The sequence below is a fragment of the Trichosurus vulpecula genome, chromosome 3 (assembly GCF_011100635.1).
Source record: "Trichosurus vulpecula isolate mTriVul1 chromosome 3, mTriVul1.pri, whole genome shotgun sequence".
In the NCBI taxonomy this organism is placed as follows: domain Eukaryota; kingdom Metazoa; phylum Chordata; class Mammalia; order Diprotodontia; family Phalangeridae; genus Trichosurus; species Trichosurus vulpecula.
Genome location: NC_050575.1, coordinates 204083144 through 204098717, shown reverse-complemented (window position 1 = coordinate 204098717; position 15574 = coordinate 204083144). Strand labels below are relative to the sequence as shown.

General features: G+C 48.5%; 1 protein-coding gene across 1 annotated transcript; it reads right to left on the bottom strand.

The window, feature by feature from the left end:
* Nucleotides 1–1609: 1609 nt before the first annotated feature.
* RBPJL (recombination signal binding protein for immunoglobulin kappa J region like) lies at nucleotides 1610–15363 on the bottom strand. The gene is given in 13 exon segments (XM_036749913.1): nucleotides 1610–1883; nucleotides 2048–2151; nucleotides 2295–2450; nucleotides 4248–4397; nucleotides 4638–4747; nucleotides 7419–7556; nucleotides 8522–8696; nucleotides 8989–9095; nucleotides 9260–9330; nucleotides 10808–10933; nucleotides 12688–12802; nucleotides 12805–12928; nucleotides 15241–15363. Coding segments are annotated over 13 exon segments (1773 nt in total).
* Between the last annotated feature and the right edge of the window lie 211 nt (nucleotides 15364–15574).

Genomic DNA, 15574 nt, shown 5'->3' with positions numbered 1-15574 from the left:
TACTTCCCAGGCCAGACCACATATGGAGCTGGTTGCCACAACTAAGGGAGGGCAGGGATAGTGTCCAAATGAAGGCAGCTAGGATGGGGAAGGGCCAATGTGATATGGATGTTGGTTGAGGGAATTGGGGATGTTTTCCTCAGGGGAAGAAAAAACTCAGGAAGGACAGAGAGCTCTCAGCACTTGAAGGGCTGTCACATGGAAAAGGGGCTAGATTTGTTCTGTTTGCCCGAAGAAGGCAGAACTAGAAGCAATTGGGGGGAGTGACAAAGAGGCCCATTTAGGATTGAAGTCAGGAATAACTTCCTGGAAATTAGAGCCTTTTAGAAGTGGAAGAGGCTACCTTGACTCTCCTTGGAAGGCTTCCAGAAAGGGCTGGATGACCTCTCATCAGATATGTTTGTAGTGGAGAATCTTTGGGGTCTGGGTTGGATTAGATCAACTTTGAGGTACCTTCTACCCCCGAAATCTTCTTGTAAGTCTGTTTTCTTATCTGTAAAATAGAAAGCCTGCACTACCTTCTATCACTGCCTGCCTATGAGGTAGATGCTTCAAATATTGCTAGCCTCATTTTATAGGAAGCTGGACTTGCCCCAAATCACTCCAGTGGGGACTCGAACATGTCTTCTAGTTCCAAGCCCAGAACTCCTTCTTCTACCCCATCCTATCCTGGGGATGACAGGATTTAGAGCTGGAAGGGCCCCCTTAGGGTCTAGCTAGTCCCCTTTTGACAAATGAAGTAACTGAGGCCCAGAATGAGGAAGTGGAGGCCCCAGGTTCCAAGGTTATTAAGAAACAAAGCTGGGATTTAAACTCAGGCCTCCTGGCTCCAGACACAGCTCTTCTCCCTGAACCAGGTTACAATGGAGTCTGTGCGTGTTGCAGACAGTGAGTGGGTGTTTGAAGGGTTCCATGTCTGCAACATTTCCATCTCTAGCAGGAGCTTCCATATAAGGAAAAGAGGGCTTGTGTAGGTGTCCAGCAGACCAGCCACGTGGTCACACAGCAGGTGCTTCATAAATATTTGTGGACTGATTGATTGAGATGAGTTAATAGAGGGTACAATAGCTGTGTCCAAGTACACCTGAATGCCCTCCCAAAATGATTGGTAGTCTGGGTCTCATTTTTAATTTTTTTTAAACTGTAAAAGTGAAGTTTAGTTGTTATTTAAAAAATTAGTTTACTTAAGTTTTGAGGAATAAAAATAACGTCCTTTATTGCTGCATATTCAATTAATGTTCATCTTTAAAAAAATGTTCCCTGTGGGCATACCCTGTGGTATCACATGGAGTGATAGCAGGAAAAGAGCGTTGGATATGGAGCCGGAAGACTTGGGCTTGCTCTTATTACCTGTGTGTTCTTGAGCAAGCTACTTCCTTTCTCTGGCTCTCACTTCTCTTCTCTGTCAAGTGAGGGGGTTGGATTAAGATGACCTTTAAAATCTCTTCTCACTGTAAATCTGATGATCCGTAGGAAGCCCTGGACCTCATTGCAGCCTGGAGGAAATGGTGGTTCTTGGGATGGGGTTTATGGGCTCAAGAAGGTTGCCCCATGACCAACAGTAACATTCCCTTACTGTAGCCCACCTACTGCCTACCCCACCCCTCCCCTAGCTCTGAATGAAGAGGTGGAAGTTGGTTCGGGTAAACTCATGGTGGATGCTTTCCAAGAGAGCGTCTGCATCAGGAGGTGCCTCTGGGGCTCCTGAGGGTGCTGGCCGGCCACTCTGCTCTGGGGTATAGGTGAAGGAGAAGGCGCTGGAGTACAACAGCCCATCAGCACGGACCAGGCTCACTGGCACAGTAATGGGGGTGCGCAGCCACCGCCAGGCACTACCAAAAGCTGCCACATCAGGTACCACACACACTAGGGACCGGGGACTCCTGGAGGCACAGGTCAGAGCAGAAAATGTCAGAGCTACAAGGAACCCCAGAACATGAAATGAATGAGATCATAAAGACTAAAATGTTACAATGTTGCAATTGGGGAAACTGAGTCCACAGAGGCAGAATCAAACTCCCAGAATCTCCCCAGCCACCATCTGTACCTGTACATGGTCTCAGCCTCCACATCACCAAACCACACCTTGAGTCCTGCATGGAAATCCTCACCCAGCAGCTCCAAGGTTGCCACATCACCACCGCCACTAAGCTGTGGGGCAAAGGGTTTTGATTCAGGCATAGCATCCAGGACGAGGGACCGTAACCCTGCCTCCTGGGGACTGTCATAGCCAGATAGTCCCCCTAGACTGGGGGGTGGGGGCAGAGTTCCTGGGGTTGTGTCCAGGTGAATACCTCTAAGGTACTGATGAGGGGCACTGGGGTGACAGGCTCCTGGGGGCAGGCAAGGCCGGTGCTGAAGGAGAACTCCACTGACTCAGTGCCAATGATGGTCCAACATGAGCTGTCATTCAGCAGTGCCCGGTTTGCTTCCTTGGGACAGGGTGAAGCCTAGGAGAAAGTGCTGGAAGATGAGTGATGTGGGAAGGAGGGGCAGGAACCATCAGTGAATCACTGGGGGAAACAAGAGGTGGATCCCCATGTTTCTACCCCCCCTCTACCTCTTCTGCAGTCCAGGGATTGATTTTAACCCTACCAACTTATTGTGTGACCATGGGCAACTCACTTTCCCTCTCTAGGCCATATTTTTCCCTCCTGCAGAATAAGGGAATTGGAGGAGATCTCTCTATAATATCTCCCATGGAGATCTCTCTCACTCCCATGACTTCAATTACCCCTCCATGAAGACCTTTCTCCAGGCCTCATGGATCTTCCAAGCTTCAGAACAATGTTTCCAGGTTCGTGGGGCAGCTAGGTGGTATAGTGAGTAGAGCACCAGCCCTGGAGTCAGGAGGAGCTGAGGTCAAATCCAGCCTCAGACACTTGACACACTAGCTGTGTGACCTTGGGCAAGTCACTTAACCCCAATTGCCCTGCCTTCCCCCCTCCAAGTTCTTTCAGAAAGATCTCTATTAGGATGTCCTCACAGCAAATCACATTCTAAACCTCCAAAGCAAGGCTTTCCATTAAACCTACTCCTTTTTCTGAATCCACTATTTCTGTCTGCACTGCCAGCACTGACCTCATCATCACCTGTGTTTTAATACTTGGGGTCATCACTGATTTTCCTCTACCCTCATCCCTCATGGTTTTTCAGTTTTCAATCTCTTCCAAATGTACCTTGAAAGTGTCTCTTGTATTCTTCCTCTCCTCTCTAGTCTAATGGCTGCACCCCTCATCTATGTCCTCATACCCACCTGTAAGACTATTCCAATAGCTTCTAACAGGTCTTCCCATTACCAATCTCTCCCACCTGTCATCCACCCATTGCAGCTGACAGAATAATTTTTCTTCTCTGCTCTACTTTCTGCCCACCCCTACCCAACCCACTGAACAACAACAAATATGGCAGGTCTTGGGCTTAGTTTTGGGGATCTAAAGATAAAAAAGGACACAGGTCCTGCCTTAAAGGAGCTTACACTCTACTGGAGAATATTATATGCACCCAAATAAGCATGAGACAAAGCAGGATATTTTAAAGGTAAAACAGAGACCTGGATAAAGTCCTCTAGGAAAATTTAAGGGGCGACATTCATTTCAGCTGTGAGACAGTGGGGTAGGGGTGGGGAGAGAACATGATATTACATCAAGAAGATGTAGAATCTGAAGGAAAAGAAGGATATCAGGAGATGGAGATGGGGAAAGAATGGAGGATGAGCCAGGTACAGAGGTGGTCTCTGTGAATACACAAATTTGGAAGAGAGGTCCACGAGTTCAGGGAACAACCAATAGTCCCTTGGCTTGGCTGAAATGTAGAATGCATTAAGGAGGGGAAAAGGAATTAAGCTAGGGAAGGGAGATTATAGGCAGATGGTGGAGGGGAGTGAATGCCCAGCTAAGGAGTTTGTATTTTACCCTATGGCAATAGAGTCACTGAATGTTTCTGAGCAAGGATATAATGAAATTTGAAAAGACTACTGAGGATTGTTTTGATAACCTTGATAGTCTATGAGGTTCATTCTGGTGGGGAGAGGAAACAATGTTTGGATGCAAAGGACCTGGGTTCACATCCCAGACCTTCTCCATGTGACCTTGGGTGTTATTTAACCTCCCTGGGTCTCAGTTTCCTCATTTGTAAAATGAAGATGTTGGTCTAGATGACCTCAAAGGTTTCCTCAGCTCTAAATATATGATCCTCTGTCCTGTATTTTAAGTTCTGTCTGTGATCTGCTAATCTCCCAATCTCACCTGGAATTGCACAATCTTTTCCATGGCAAGGCACAAGTAGGTACCACCCCCTGGTCCCCCACCTGGGAACTGGAAAGCACATTTGTGCAACTGGGAGATTGGTTCATCCACATCCAGGAGTGCATACTGTTTGGCCACTTTGCGGATGATCTGTGAGAGAAGGGGAAAAGGAAGGGTCAAGGTACCCAGAGAGGACTTGGCCAACTTACTTCAGAGCCAAACCTGCCCATTGAGATGCCAGGACTTCCCCCAATCTCCCAAGGGTCTTTTTTGAGCCCCTGTAATGGCTGCTCCTTGTACCCCCTGCCCTGGTACCCTGTGGTCACAGTCACCCTCTAGATGGACCAGAAGGAATCCATCCAGGTCTAGTCTGGTCAATTAGGTTCATACCATGGGGGGCAGTGTGATGCCTGTGACTGTGCAGACCAGCTGTACTAGTGAACCATATCGGACATAGCCTTCTTGGAGAGGGAATTCTCCCCGGGGACGACGATTATCAGCTAAGGGAAAGAAAGATGATGGTGACTGCAGAGGCATCAGGCTTCCCCTGGTCCCCCCTCTCCCACTCACCCCCGTCCCCAACACGACATATAGACTTTTAGACTTCTTAGTAAGGTCGGGTGAGTCTGATGTTAGGTTATAATAATAATCAACACTGATATTTCTGTGGTGGTTTATGGTTTACAGAGGGCTTTGCAGACGTTACCTCATTTTAGACTCATAAAATGATAGTTGCTGTAAGAGTAATTCCCATTTTACAGAGAAGACTGAGGATCAGAGAAAGGAGAAGACTTCCCTAAGGTCAAACAGGTATTAAGAGACAGTGTGGTGCAATCAAAGGCCCACTGGCTTTGGAATCCTATGGCCATGATTGCCATTCCAGCTCTGTTACTTAGTATCTGTAGGAACTTGGATGAGTCATTTGAAAACAATTGTTTCAATGTCTACAATCCTTTACAATTCACAGAGTACTTTCCTCACAACAAACCTGTGGTGCAGCATAGTGGAAAGGACAATGAGTTTGGAGTCAAGGGATCTGGGTTTGAATCTCAGTTCTGCCATTAATATACTATGTGACCTTGTTCAAGTCACTTCCTCACCTGAAAAACAAGGTGATCTCTAAAAGGAACTAGGTGATCTCTAACGTCATTTCCACTCTTAATTCATTATCTTATATCTACAACTATATCTATGTCCTATATCCACAACTATATGTGTGTGTGTGTGTACATACATACATATACATATACACACCCCTATTTATCTATGGCAGGTAAATGGCACAGTAGATTGAATGCCAGGTTAAAGTCAGGAAGACTCAACTTCCTGAGTTCAAATTTGGCCTCAGACACTTTCTAGCTGTGTGACCTTGGACAAGTCACTTAACCCTGTTTGCCTCAGTTTCCTCATCTATACAATGAACTGGAGAAGGAAATGGCAAACCACTCTAGTATCTTTGCCAAGAAAACCCCAGTTTCCTCATCTGTAAAATGAAGATGTTGGTCTAGATGACCTCCAAGGTTTCCTCAGCTCTAAATATATGATCCTCTGTCCTGTATTTTAAGGTCTGTCCATGACCCAAAAGGGGTCACAAAGAGTTAGACAACTGAACTGCATACATATGTGTGTGTGTGTGTGTGTGTACATATATATCCTATGTAATTATAACTCATAGTAATATGTTGCTTTAAGATTTACAAAACTCTACATTGTAGTCCTGAGAGACAAGTATTCATATCTCCATTTTCAGATGAAGATATTTCTCCTGAGTGCCAGCTTTCTTCATCAGTAAGATGAGGCTATCCATACTTATCCTAGCAGCTCCATACAGGGCTGATGTGAAGGTCAAATGGGATCCTAAAGGGATGTAGTAAAGGCCATGTTGTTATATAGGCTGTCCCAAAAGTGTTAGTGTGGTTTTTACCTCTTAAAACAAATTGTACTAAGAATTTTGCATAAATGTAATCTAATCTAAGTACAATTGCAAGTATTTGGACTTGGGATTCAAACCCAATTCTACTGACTCTAGATTCCTCTAACATTGTAGGCTGCCTGGGATTTCAGCCCTCTTGGGAGACTTTGGATGGAGTAGAGTTGTATGGAGAAGGGTAGGTAGGGGTGGATTGAGGAATCTCCTAGGACAGAAATTGGTGACTAGGTATGCTGGCTACAGGAATTGAGGTGTGATGGTGACATATGTGCGCTTGGGACATGGAGAAGAGAAGAATGGCCCAATATTTCTCCCACCTTGATTCATGTAAACAAGACCCCAAAACTTCTCAGATTAGGGCAAGAGCTGACTGTGGAGATGAAACCCCAGTGGGCAAGAACTGTTGGCTACTAAAACGAAGTTCTGCTGGATATGGAGCGTAATGGAAAGATTTCTGGAAGAAATCAGAAGTCGGGAGAACTGGGTTCAATTCTGGCTCCAAAACTTAGCTCTGTGACCATATGTAAATCACTTGATCTCTCTGAGCCTCCCCTGTGAAAAGGGGTAATGATTTTTCTCATTCCCTAGCTAGTTGTGAGCAAAATGCTTTGTAAAGGTAAAATCACTATGGAAATGTTAGCTAATGTGATTACAAGTGTCTGCATCTCCCCTCCCCCAAGGAAAAGTGAATTAGAAGGCTTCATTCTCTTCTAAATTTCCCCCCTTCCAGTTAAGAATGGCTTGAGAGAAGCATCGGAGGTGTGCAGGAAAAAGGCCTTGGTCAGGAGTCAGGACACTCTTAGCTCGGCTCCTGTTGCCCTAGGGTAACTCACTTCTCTGATTCTCCCATGTAAAATGAGCTGACCTCCGGGATCCCTCCTGGCTCTGATTTTCTGGTTGATTCAGTGACTCAGCAAGAGGTTGGGTTGTGACCTTCAGCTTGGGGTTCGAACATGGGCTCAGTACCCAGATGGGCCAGGCACCTTGGTTCAGAGGAAAACTCAAGTTTGTTGGCTATGGATGATAAGACTACAGATCCCCCCACTTTGCTATTAGGGGGATAAGGTAGCAATACAGGTGGCTTAACTTAGTCTCATCTCCAAGATCCTGGAGGGTGCTCAGTATTGTAACTGATGAACCACTGGAGGCCTGACTGTGGGGGAAAAATACTCCTCTTTTGGGGGCTATTTAAACATGGATGGTAGACAGAGGTTGAGTAGAGCTGAACCCAGGTGCAGTACCCAGATGCAGGGTGAAGGCTGCCCATTGTCGGGCACTGGCGATGAATGTACCACCCTCCACAGATAGGTACCGGGTGGAGACAGTCTGTGATCGAAGACGGTTGAAGAGAGACACCTTGGATCCAGAGGAGATGCATACTGTGAGGGAAGGGGCTGGTCAATGCTACCTGCTCGAGCTTAGCTCCTGTCCCTTTCCATTACCCCTCATCATGGGAGGGAACCCCAGGGCTGTGCCTTATTTACAAGACTCCTCATTATCTCCCAACCCCTTCTTTGCCAACATCCCTTTAATACTCAGGTGATAGAAGTAGGGCCTGAAATTGTGATTTCATTAGCATAGGGAACTAGGTGAGGAAGCCTTCTCTACTAAGGCAGATCAGGACCTTCACTAAAACTGAATAGTTATACATAGTTGCCTAGAGCCCTGAGAGGGTGAGTGACTTGCCCAGAACAATGCAGTCAGTAGGTATCTATCAAGGAGATGACTCCACCAGCCTCCTGGATCAGCTCTCTATAAACTACACCTTGTTGCCTTTCTTTAGAGCTGAGCTGAATATGATCCAGCTCAGAGACAATGTGGGACACTCTTAAGATTTAGAGTCAGATTGCCCTAGGTTCAAATCCTGACTCTGCTACTCACTATGTAGGTGACTTTTGGCAAATCTCTTAACCTCTCTGGGCCTCGATTTTATCTTGAAATCTTTTCTTAGCTCTGAATCCCATGGTGTTACTTCTTACTTCTAGAAAGACTTCCAGCTTCCAGCCCTTATTATTCTTTCCAGTCTCAGAGCCCAAAGAGCAGGCAAGACTTGGTGCTTTCATTGTCTAATTGTGAGTCTTATCTCTACAGCCTGGGAACCAATCAGTCACTTGACCTCTCTGGCCATGCCCCCATACAGAACTGGATTCAATGGGCTCTTCCATCTCTGACCCTATCTTTGAGGGTTCCTTCCAGTCCTCAAGTTTTATGATTCCATGATTCTCTGGGTCCCACCCCATCATTTTAGAATACACCCTTTCCTTCACCCCCAACTCTGATTTCTTTCTGCCCTTTCCTAATCCGCAGCCCCATTCCTCAGGTCCAGACTTATCCCCTAGCTCACGGTCTGTGTTCTTCAGGGACTGCTTCTTCTGAGATGGCTTGGAGATGACCTTGATGAGGCGACTGTGGAAGGTACCTAGCTCTTGGCCTCCTTGCAACACCAGCCTTAACACCAACCGGAAGTGCTTTCTCTTGTCCGAGTCCGAGATATATAGAGCTTTGGCACAGGCGAATTCCTAGCCAGCCGGGGAAGTGGGCAGCTTTGCCTTTGTCCTCAGGCCAGCGGGCTCAGTGAAGCCTTTGCTACCCAGTTGAGGATGGCTTAAAGGGCACCCAACCCAAGCTTTCCCAGTCACTCTAGCCCCCTTGGACTGCCCAGGTAGGTTCCCTTCCTCCCTAAGGCCACACCTGTCCCTCCCATCCAGGTCCCTGCCCAAGTTCATTGTCTGCGGGAGGAGGAAATGCAGCGCCCCCCTCCCCCAACAGTGGACAGATGGGGATCTGTCTGCTCGGCTTTCCCCTCCTCACTCTAGAGTCCGACTGCTCCTCAAAGCTCAGCTTTTGTGCCTCCGCAGAACCGCCGTCCAACCCCATGTAACCGCAGACCATGCATCCAGTCTCCCCTGCCTCGTTCGCTAGAACACACCGCATGACTGATGAGAGGAAGTTGGAATGCACCATACAGTGTACTCCTGCACAGTGGACTCAAGGAGAAGCTATGGGGCTGTGCCCTCACCCTCTTGTCCCTCCTGACTCCCAGGGAAAAGCTGTAAAGTCAGATCCTGCTTCCCGCACTCACCTTGTCCCTGTTCTGGCTTCACCCTCCAGCCTGGGCCCGTGAGATATACGCAGGGCGGTGGACAGAAGAACCTACAAGGAGAGGCTGTGGTCACCTTTGGGCCAACAGAAAGACTAGCTGATAGGCGTGGGAAGTGCTCGTTTATTTCCCAAACTGTCCCAAGTCCCCAGAAGGAATCTTGGAAATAATTTAACCAGTGACAAAATGAAGAGTCCAAGACTTGGGAGTCAAAAGAAATGGGTTTAGAGCCTAGCTCTGAAACTTACTGGCTCTGTGACCTTATCAGGTCACTTCTCTCCAAGCCTCAGTTTCCTCATCTGAAAAATCCAGAATAGACTTCCAATACCAATCTCAGAGAAGTTTGTGAATAATTGGCTATATAAATTGGAAAGTTCTTCCTATCTTTATTTTTCACTGCTGCCCAATAAAATTCATATTACCCACAATGATGTGGTTGTATGAAATGGAAGAAATGTTGAATCAGAAAAGGAGGTGGGCCCACTGTGTTTGGGGAAGGAAGAATTCACACCTGGAGCCCTAGTATTCCTGAAATATCTGAAAGACTGAGAGGGAAACCTCAAAGGTAGATTCGTCTATAGAGGATTTATGCCAGAACAGGGACAAGAGTCACAGAATGAAAGGTGGTAGACAGGTGCCATTTGTATGTATGGACTCTATGGACTGAAATATCAAGGAGAAAAAAATTAAAACACTTTCACCTGACATTAAAGGCCCTCCACAGTCTGAAGGCACCCTAACTCTTGAACATGATCTCTTATTTCTATTCTCCATGCATTGCGGATTCCAACCAAAATGGAAGCCTTTGCTTCCCTAGGATATCCTGTCTTCTCTGTCTTCCATGTCTTTGGTCACTCACTTTCTTATGCCTGCAATGCCTCCTTACCCCACTTCATTTGTTATTCTTGTGAATAATATATCCTTTAAAGCCCAACCCAAACATCAGCTTCTCCTGTAAGTACCTTGAGGGCAGGTACCGCTGCTGGGGGGGTCTCTCTCTCTCTCTCTCTCTCTCTCTCTCTCTCTCTCTCTCTCTCTGTATGTGTGTGTGTGTGTGTGTGTATTTCCAGCACTGAGGGCAGGACCTGGCATAGGGTGTGATCTTTAGAAACATTCATGGAATTGTACAGAATCAAAGCCTTCCTTTATCCCAAAGGTAATAAATATTTTCCCACTCAGTCCTTGCACAACTTTTTATTTTGTTTCTCTTCATTGTACTCATGTAACTGTGTGAATTATTTTTATGTGTTTGCCTTTTTCCCTCTACTAGGAGGGGAAAATGCCATCTCATCGAAACTGGACATCTGCTCTGGGGCTGGTGCTCCATACAAGAGTAGTTGCTTAATTCAAGTTCGTTGAATGAATTAACTCCTTTAGTTGACAGTTGAGGAAACTGAGAAATTCCTGCCCAAGTCACAGAGTTGGTAGATGGTTGAAGTACAGCCTGGGTGTGCTGCAGGGCACAGTTAGGATGTGAGAAGCAAACAGTAGCCATTGTGGTTCCCCAGCTTTATGACCACCATCTCCTACCTCTTCTCGCTCCCGTAGGACTTCTGGGCCACTTTGGCATGTAGGATCCTCACCGTCTGTTCTGACTGCATCTGTAGACATCTTCTCACTCGATCTCGAAGGAGGGCTGAAGGCTCTGGGGGTGACCTAGGATGTGGAAGAGAAGGAGAAGAAGGGAAAGGAGGAGGAAAAGGAGAAATTTGGACTTGTCTTGAGGTTTCAGGAAAGTCTGGGTAACCATAGGTGGGCAGGAAGGGGGAGCTGGGGAATCACCACAGGCTGTGGTCTAAATATTTGGGTTGTCCAATGTTCAACGGGGCCTTCACGGAGCCTCAGCACTGGTCGATGCACAGTGCGACCACCCAGGCTCCCCCCAAACTGGTGTGGCTCAGTGCCAGGCCAGCACAGAAGCAGAGCCTGCACAATGGCTGCTCTTGTGCTCAGATGTTAGCTGCCCTCCACCCCAGCCCTACCCACTGCTATTCTGGAGGCCAGAGAGAGCAGATCCAGGGAAGAAAGGGGAGAGCAAGGTCAGTAAATGATGGTGAAAAGGGCTAACTCGTCCTTGCTGTACTTCTCTCCCTGTCTCCCCGTCTCCCCTTCCTCTGCCCCCAGGACCCCTAGCACAGAATCCAGACATCCAATGGAGAATCCATCCCATAGCAGGAAGTCCTGAATTTTGAGGATCAGGGGTTGGTACTTCTCCCTTGTTAGATTGCTAGGAACCAACAGCCAGATGCTCCTACCTCCTGTGGTGAGGGCCTGGAAACTTCTAGCCCAATCCCTCCCAATACATTTCCCTCCTAGGGAGGCCAAGGGACTGTGGCTTAGTGGGCACAGGGGGAGATCCCTGTTGGGTCCCAGGGACCTAATTGGAAGGGTTCAAAATAAAACAAAAGGAAAGAATAGGGTCCCAAATCCCACCCATACCAGACCCGGCCCAGGGCAGAAAAGAATGCCATGCATGTTTCACGCTTGCTTCCACTTCGGGCTAGATTTTTTTTTTTTTTGTAAAGAGGTTCAGGGAGCGTCCCTGTGACCATTCTGTTAGAACTAGTGTAGTTTCTATGCTGAAGTGGGGCTGGGGTGGCGGGGAGGACAGAGAGAAATGGGACTGTTTTTCACATTCAGCTGCACCAGCTGACGGAGGTGGTGGTATCCCCTACGGGTAGGGATGGGGAGCTGTTGTCCGAGCTTTCGCAGGTCAGGGGCGGCTTGGTGAGACTGAAGGAGACTGGCACTTTTCTCCCCGCTACTCCGGCTCTCCCAAAGCTCAGAACGCTTGGCACAATGCCTAGCATATAGTAGGCGCTCAATATATGACTTTTTGACTGACTGGCGCCTGTGATCGTCATTCCCGGTCTTCAGGGCAGGATTGCCCTCGGAAATAGAGTGCTACCGCTCCCTGTCCAGCCCTCCTCAGGAGCAGTCCAGAGGAGGAATGTGTTGTTGGAATTCTCTTGCATTCCAGCAGAAACCGGCTATCCTCCCCTCCCTCCTGTGCAGAGCTGGATTGTGTGTCGCCAGAGGACCGAGTTTCCGTGCGTCTTGGTTTCTCTATGTGAAGAGCGTAGAGAGGTTCCCCACTCCCGCTACTCTCTCTCTCTCTCTCTCTCTCTCTCTCTCTCTCTCTCTCTCTCTCTCTCTCTCTCTCACACACACACACACACACACGTACACACACACACACACACGCACAAACATACACACACACACCACCGGCCCCGCCCCTTAGCTGGGCTTGTGAAGTTCCCCCCCTCCCCCGCCCCTCTGAGGCGGGGGGCTCTCTCGCGTTTCAGTAGGAGGGGTCGACTGCTCCCCTAGCCCCCGAGTTAAATGCGACCGCCGCTGCCATTCCCTTCAACCTCGACCCGGGGCAAGTAGCCCGCTTGCTTCCCTACCTGTTCCAGCAGGACAAGGGGCTCGGAAAGTCTGCTTCGTCTTGTCTCTGATCCTCGGAGCTTTCTAGCCTGCCCAGGTGAGTGAGGGGCCCTGGGGGCAGCGGAGGGGCTGCACAGAAATCGCAAGTCTTTTGATGTAGAGAAATAGTCCACGGAGAGACTCTTGGATTCTGATATAGAGTGTCCCCCAAGAAAACCCACCCTCTTTGAAGAGATTCTTCCCTGATCTTTTCCCATAACCCTGGGGACATTGCCTAATGGTACTCATTCCAGATCTTACCGTTACTGGGGCCCCTTATCCCAAGGTCCCACAGTTAGTGAACTTGGGGGCTGTAAATCCCCCAAAGTTCCAGGAACCAATCAGACCTTACCCTTTATCCAATGGACTATGTGACCCATACAGTCCATCATTCTAAGGAGAATACCTAAATCCTTTCCTGAACCTATAGAATTCCTTCAGTCGGTCAGAGGGAACCCTAGTTTTTCTCCTAAACCCAGAGATCCCTCATACATGGCACCCACATCAGTATCAATTACTTGTGATACCCATCCTCCACAAGCAAATACCTCTTCTGAATGATTGTAGGGGAAAGAGAACTAGGCTGGGCAGAGCAGTGTCAGGAGATATGGGTTCTAGTTCTAGGAGACCTGGGTTTTAGTTCAGTCTCTGCCCTCAAATGTGATGTGGCCCAGTCACTTTCCTTCTCTGAACCTCAGTTTCCTCTTCTATAAAATAAAAGGTTCGGACTAGACAGTCTCCAAGATTCCTCCCAGTTTTGATAGGCTATAACTCAAAGCCATAGGAAAGGTAGAGGCCAGATGGCAGGGCAGAACATCATGGTTCCATGTCAGGGCAGGAATTATGGGCTTGTGGAGAGATCAAGGGGGACCTTGGGATGACTCATGGGAATAAAGTGGTTCCCATGTGGGTCTCTTGACCTTAGACTAGACTAGACCCTAGTCTTGGTTGGTGGAATGAGGAAAGGGTGAGAAGGACTGAATCACAGACCCTTAGAATATTAGTGCTAGAAGGGATTTTAGGACACAGAACAGCTGGAAGCGATCTTAGAACATGGAATTCTGGAGCTGGATGACTCCTTCAAAGCCCAACCCCCTAATTTTGCAGGAAGGGAGACTGAGACTCAGAGAGGGGAAGGGACTTTTTCAAGGTCACACAGGGAGTTAGTAGATCTCCTGACTTCCAGTCCAAAGGGTTCTTCCACTGCACTAAATTTATTCTCAAGGAAAACAGTCAAGAGATGTGAGAAGGCTCTAGGAGCTCCAGCCCAGCACCCCCCAGGGATGCTGTTGCCTTTTCCTGGCCAAACCTCGCTTCTCCTGGCACTCCTCCACCTCTAGCTACTGAAACATCTGGATTCAATACGATTGCATGTGACTACCCTCAACCTGTCCATAAGGGCCCCATTGAGGACAGGTCGGCCAGCCACTGTTTGGGAGCTTTTTTGCCTCTTAAATCCTGGCTCTACAAAGAGTCTAGCACCCTTAGTAGGCTTGCCCTGGAAGTCTGGCTAAAAATAGCTCCATTCACTGAGCCTGGAGCTGGGGCTGGGGGAAGGCAGGGGGAGCTGTGAAAGGAGAAAGGCAGGCCCGAGCCAGGCAAGAGAGAGAGAGACACAGACAGAGACATAGAGAGAGACAGAGAGAGACAGAGAGACAGAGACAGAGATACAGACAGAAACAGAGACAGACAGAAACAGAGAGAGACAGAGATAGAGAGGAAGGAAGGAAGGAAGGAAGGAAGGAAGGAAGGAAGGAAGGGAGGGAGGGAGGAAGGAAGGAAAGAAGGAAGGAAGGAAGGAAGGAAGGAAGGAAGGAAGGAAGGAAGGAAGGAAGGAAGGAAGGAAAGAAGGAAGGAAGGAAAGAAGGAAGAAAGGAAGGAAGACTATGAAAGTAGAGCCGCAGGGTACGCTCTGGCTGGCCTGGAACCTTCACCTCAGCTCCCAATGGGAGTTGCTTAGCCCGGCAACAGTTTCCCATAGACACAGGTTGAACAAAGCCTCCCAGTTCCAAATTGTGAGTAGATTCAAGTGCAGAAAGGCTTGAAGTCTGGGGAATCTAGATTCTAGTCCTAGGGATCTAGATTCTAGTTGGCTTCATGATCTTGGGCAACTAACTTTTCTTCTCTGGGCCTCAGTTTCCTCTCCGGTAAAAGGAGCAATTTCTTTCTAGCTCTGATATTTTAGGTTCAGAGGTGAAGACTCCAAGTCAGGCCAGAGGAGTGTCCCTGAAGGACTAGGGGCTTTCAATTGCTCGAGTGTGTTGGGGGACAGGTTCTCTCACCCGTTCCTCCCGGGGGATCCATGGTTGCACTCCTGGAGTCCGAGGCTTACGAACCCCGGTTACTGGCAATTCTGAGCTCTCACAAGCCCTGACTCTCTATCCCTCTGGCCCCCCAGCACTGAGCTGCATCTCCGCCCCTTCCTGTCTTGCTATATCCATTCTGGGGGCCTTATCTTCAAGGCCTCAGGACTGCTCCCCGCCCAGGCCCACCTCCCCACCTCCTCCCCCTGTATTTGCTCTAGGCTCTGGCACCTGCTCCGCAGCTGCTGGCTTCCCATGCTGGCTGCTAGGAGCCGGCTGGGGCCACCGCTCTTTGACCCAAGTGGAGTCCCTTGGACAGCGCTGGAGGCTGGGGGAGGAGATGCGAATAGCCATCGAAGAAGCACGGCAGGGCATCTGCAATTGGCTTCTGCATAGGGTTTCCCCAGCTCTCTAGGAGCTAGACAGCTAGCAACAGTGCTTAGGCTGAAGTTTATCTTGGCTGCCTCATCCCCCTAGGCCCCTTCCTCCTGAGGGCGAGGCCCTCCCTTGTGGCCTGAGGTTCTAGGACTGGGGTTGGGGGGGGTGGGACTGGCAGTAGATGTGA